Genomic DNA, 3,491 nt, shown 5'->3' with positions numbered 1-3,491 from the left:
TGTTAGGAATTGTTTCAGTTAGGAGTTTTTATAGATTATTATGGTTAGTTTATTTGCTGTCAAATTAGTGTTGATTTAACAGAGTGAATTACTTGCAGGATTAATGCTGTGAAGGTTTGGAAGCTGTGTGTTTTTTTTCTGCGTTTCAAAAGCTTGGAAAAGTTAGCTTCACTTAGAACGACAATGCATTTTGGTTATTCATGTTGGATTTCTGCGTTTCATCTTCCTGCGTTTCACTTGGAATGTCCACGTTTTTGTGCTACAATGTTGTGTTCATCCTCGCTTTTGGCTTGCCTTTGGACTAGGGGGTGGCAATTGGATCTATTAAGGTAAAATCCATCCAATCCATCCATTAAAAAATCCATCCAATCCCTCCACTACATAAAAAATTAAGTTAATGGATTGATCCAATCCATCCATTTATAAGCATGGATTGATCCAATCCATCCAACACATTTTAATGATCCAACGAATTTTTTTATCTAATTTTTAAAAAATAATTTTTTTTCAAATATTAAAAAAATAAATTTAGAAACAAAAAATAATTTTTTTTTTCGAAAAAAATCAATTTCTTTTTGAAAAATAAAAAATATATATTTAAAAAAAAAAGTATTTTAAAAAAAATATTTTTTTTGGAAAAATAAAAAATATTTTTTTTTTTGAAAAATACCAAAGTTTAATTTTATTTTTGAAAATTTTATTTTTTTACGAATATAAAAAAAATATTTTTTTTCGAAAATAAAAAAACAATGTTTAAATTATTTTTTTCGAAATTACAAAAATATATTTTTTTTTGAAAAAAAAATGATTTTTCTCGAAAAAAACTGATATTATTTTATTGAAAAAAATAAACTTTTTAAAAAAGTTTTTTTTTTTCCAAAAAATAAGTGATTTAAAAAAAAAATCAAAGAAAAAGTAATGGATGGATGAATATTCATCCACTAAAAATATGATAATGGATGGATTGGATGAATTTTATTCTTAAGAATAGATGGATTGGATTGAATATTTTTAAAAAACTTTTAGTGGATTATTAATGGAAAATTTTACCCTATACCCCTACAATTGTACCCATACCCCTACATTTAAAATTTTTTGACCAAAATACCCTCATATAAATAGGGTATATTTTCCGTTTCAAAATTTTTTTACCATTTTCGTTGAAGACTTCCGGAGAAGAAAATTTTTTGGCGTTTTTGCATTGTATACCGGAACACTTAAGAGTAAGTCTTCCGGTTTGAAAATTGTATACCGGAACACTTCTCTTAAGTGTTCCGGTTTGTTGTTTTTTTTGGACACTGAACCGGAAGTCTTCTAGAAAGTCTTCCGGTTTGTATACTTATATACCGGAACACTTTCTTCAAGTCTTCCGGTTTGGATGATGTGTACCGGAACTCTTCTTTGAAGTGTTCCGGTACGTAATTTTTTTTTTTTTTTTTTTTTTTTTTTAATTATTTTTTTTTACATTATTTTTGCAGTGGTTCGAAGAAGAGGTGCAGATGGCCGGATTCCAGTCCGCACGTTAGACCGGGGTGCATCTTCATCTGCAGCTGCAGCTGAGCCGACTGGATATCCAGGAGGGCCGTACGATACATCGCTTTTGGTGAAGTACGAGCATCATGTTGCTCGACATATATGGTTCGGTGAGGTAAGTAAACGGACTATATTTGAAAATGAATAATAGTTGAATATTTTATAATTTGTTTTCTAATATGTGTTTTAATTGTTTTTAGGAAAGAGGACCAAAGAAAGAGTTGAAGGTTGCCGGACATGGACTGAAGTTGAATTCTAGGGTTCCATTGGCTCTTCCACCACAGATGGAGAGTTGGGTATCTAGATCCGGTTTAGCTTCACTGCAGAGAACGAGTCTGAACAAGATAGACACAAATCTTGTCTCTGCATTTGTGGAAAGATGGCATCTAGAGACATCTTCATTTCACATGCCGTTTGGTGAAATGAGCATTACTTTAGATGATGTCGCATGTCTACTTCACTTGCCCATTAGGGGTATCTTTTGGAGTCCTCAGGATGTGACTGAAGAGCTAGCTGTTGAACTTGCTGTGGACTACCTAGGAGTGTCACAGAGTCAGGCACAGTCACATGTTCGGAGCTGCAGGGGTCGTATTACAAGTTGGAGTGGTTATATGATATATTCGTACATCATAGGGCTGCTTCCAGCTGGGCATATGCGACTAGAGCATATCTATTGATGTTGGTGGGTTCCACCATATTTGCTGATAAGACCTTTACACTTGTAGAGGCACGATACCTCCTCCTGTTTAGGGACTTGGATGGATGTTCAGGATATAGTTGGGGAGCAGCTGCACTAGTTACCCTCTACCGATATCTTGGAGATGCGTCCATGTACAGTTGCAAACAGCTAGGTGGATATCCTACTCTCCTACAGGTATATAATTTAATTTTGTTAATTAAGTGTTGGATTCATTTTATAAAATATTGTAACTTAATTTGTTTTATTTATTATGTTTTTATTTTGTAACAGTGTTGGATTCACGAGTATTTTCCAACTGTTGGAAAAAGAGGGGAGAATTGGAATCCTGCTGGAAACTGTGGTCTTCCCCGAGCGATGAGATGGTCATATAGACAGGGAGTCCTGAAGGTCGATGATTTACGACCTATTTTGGACGAGCTGACACCTACCGACGTCATCTGGCGACCATTTGAGGATCATAGAGCATGGCGTGTATTTGATGAGATATGTCTTTACAGGGGCTGTTTGAAGTGGGGTGAAACAGTTGTTCCATACTTGCCTGATAGATGTTTACGTCAGTTCGGGTATAGACAGTATGTTCCATCCCCACCTCTGGATTGTATGATGGCGACGGATATTGATGTTGATTGGATCAGTTACCATCAGAGTGTTGTCGATGTGATCGGTTCATCTTCCGTGGCCACCACTCCATCTGAGGTAGTAGACGGTTATCTGGAGTGGTATTATCGTGTTTCCCATCCACGGTTGGTCCCTCCCCATCGTGACGCTCCTAGAGAGGTACCCGTTCCTGTATATGACGCCGGGCCATCTGATCCTGATTGGGCTCGTGTATCTACATTGATTCGTCGCTATCTGAGACAGGTTAATGCTGAAGAGGAAGATCCACAGTTTTCTGATTTATTTGAAGCTTTGCATATTTCTCGTTCACATTGATTATATGTATTAAGCTTTGAATATAATAGACATAATAATATAGATTTCATGTTTTGATTACATATTTATGTTTTGATTACATAATCATGCTAATACAGGTGTAAGTAATTGCCAATGTTGCATACGTCCTGCAAATCCTAGCATCCAAGTAGTTGCTATATGAGAACGAAATTTCTTCCAATCTAATGTGACCGGTGGCAATGGAAATCCCTCTTTCATGTTAACCTGATAAAGTAAAATAATTAAAAGATTAAGTCATATAACATAAAATATTAACTGGAATAATTAAAATATTTAGACATAAAAATACATACCTGAACCCAAT

General features: G+C 34.9%; 1 protein-coding gene across 1 annotated transcript; it reads left to right on the top strand.

The window, feature by feature from the left end:
• The first annotated feature begins 2,121 nt into the window (after positions 1 to 2,121).
• On the top strand, positions 2,122 to 3,228 carry LOC127118642 (protein MAINTENANCE OF MERISTEMS). The gene is made up of 2 exons (XM_051048872.1): positions 2,122 to 2,407; positions 2,504 to 3,228. The coding sequence occupies exons 1-2, from the start codon at positions 2,210 to 2,212 to the stop codon at positions 3,164 to 3,166; spliced, it is 861 nt and encodes a 286-aa protein (XP_050904829.1). The 5' UTR covers positions 2,122 to 2,209; the 3' UTR covers positions 3,167 to 3,228.
• Positions 3,229 to 3,491: the final 263 nt, after the last annotated feature.

The sequence above is a fragment of the Lathyrus oleraceus genome, chromosome 2 (assembly GCF_024323335.1).
Source record: "Lathyrus oleraceus cultivar Zhongwan6 chromosome 2, CAAS_Psat_ZW6_1.0, whole genome shotgun sequence".
In the NCBI taxonomy this organism is placed as follows: Eukaryota; Viridiplantae; Streptophyta; class Magnoliopsida; order Fabales; family Fabaceae; genus Lathyrus; species Lathyrus oleraceus.
Note: the sequence above shows the minus strand (reverse complement) of the source record. Positions and strands in the feature narration are given on the sequence as shown.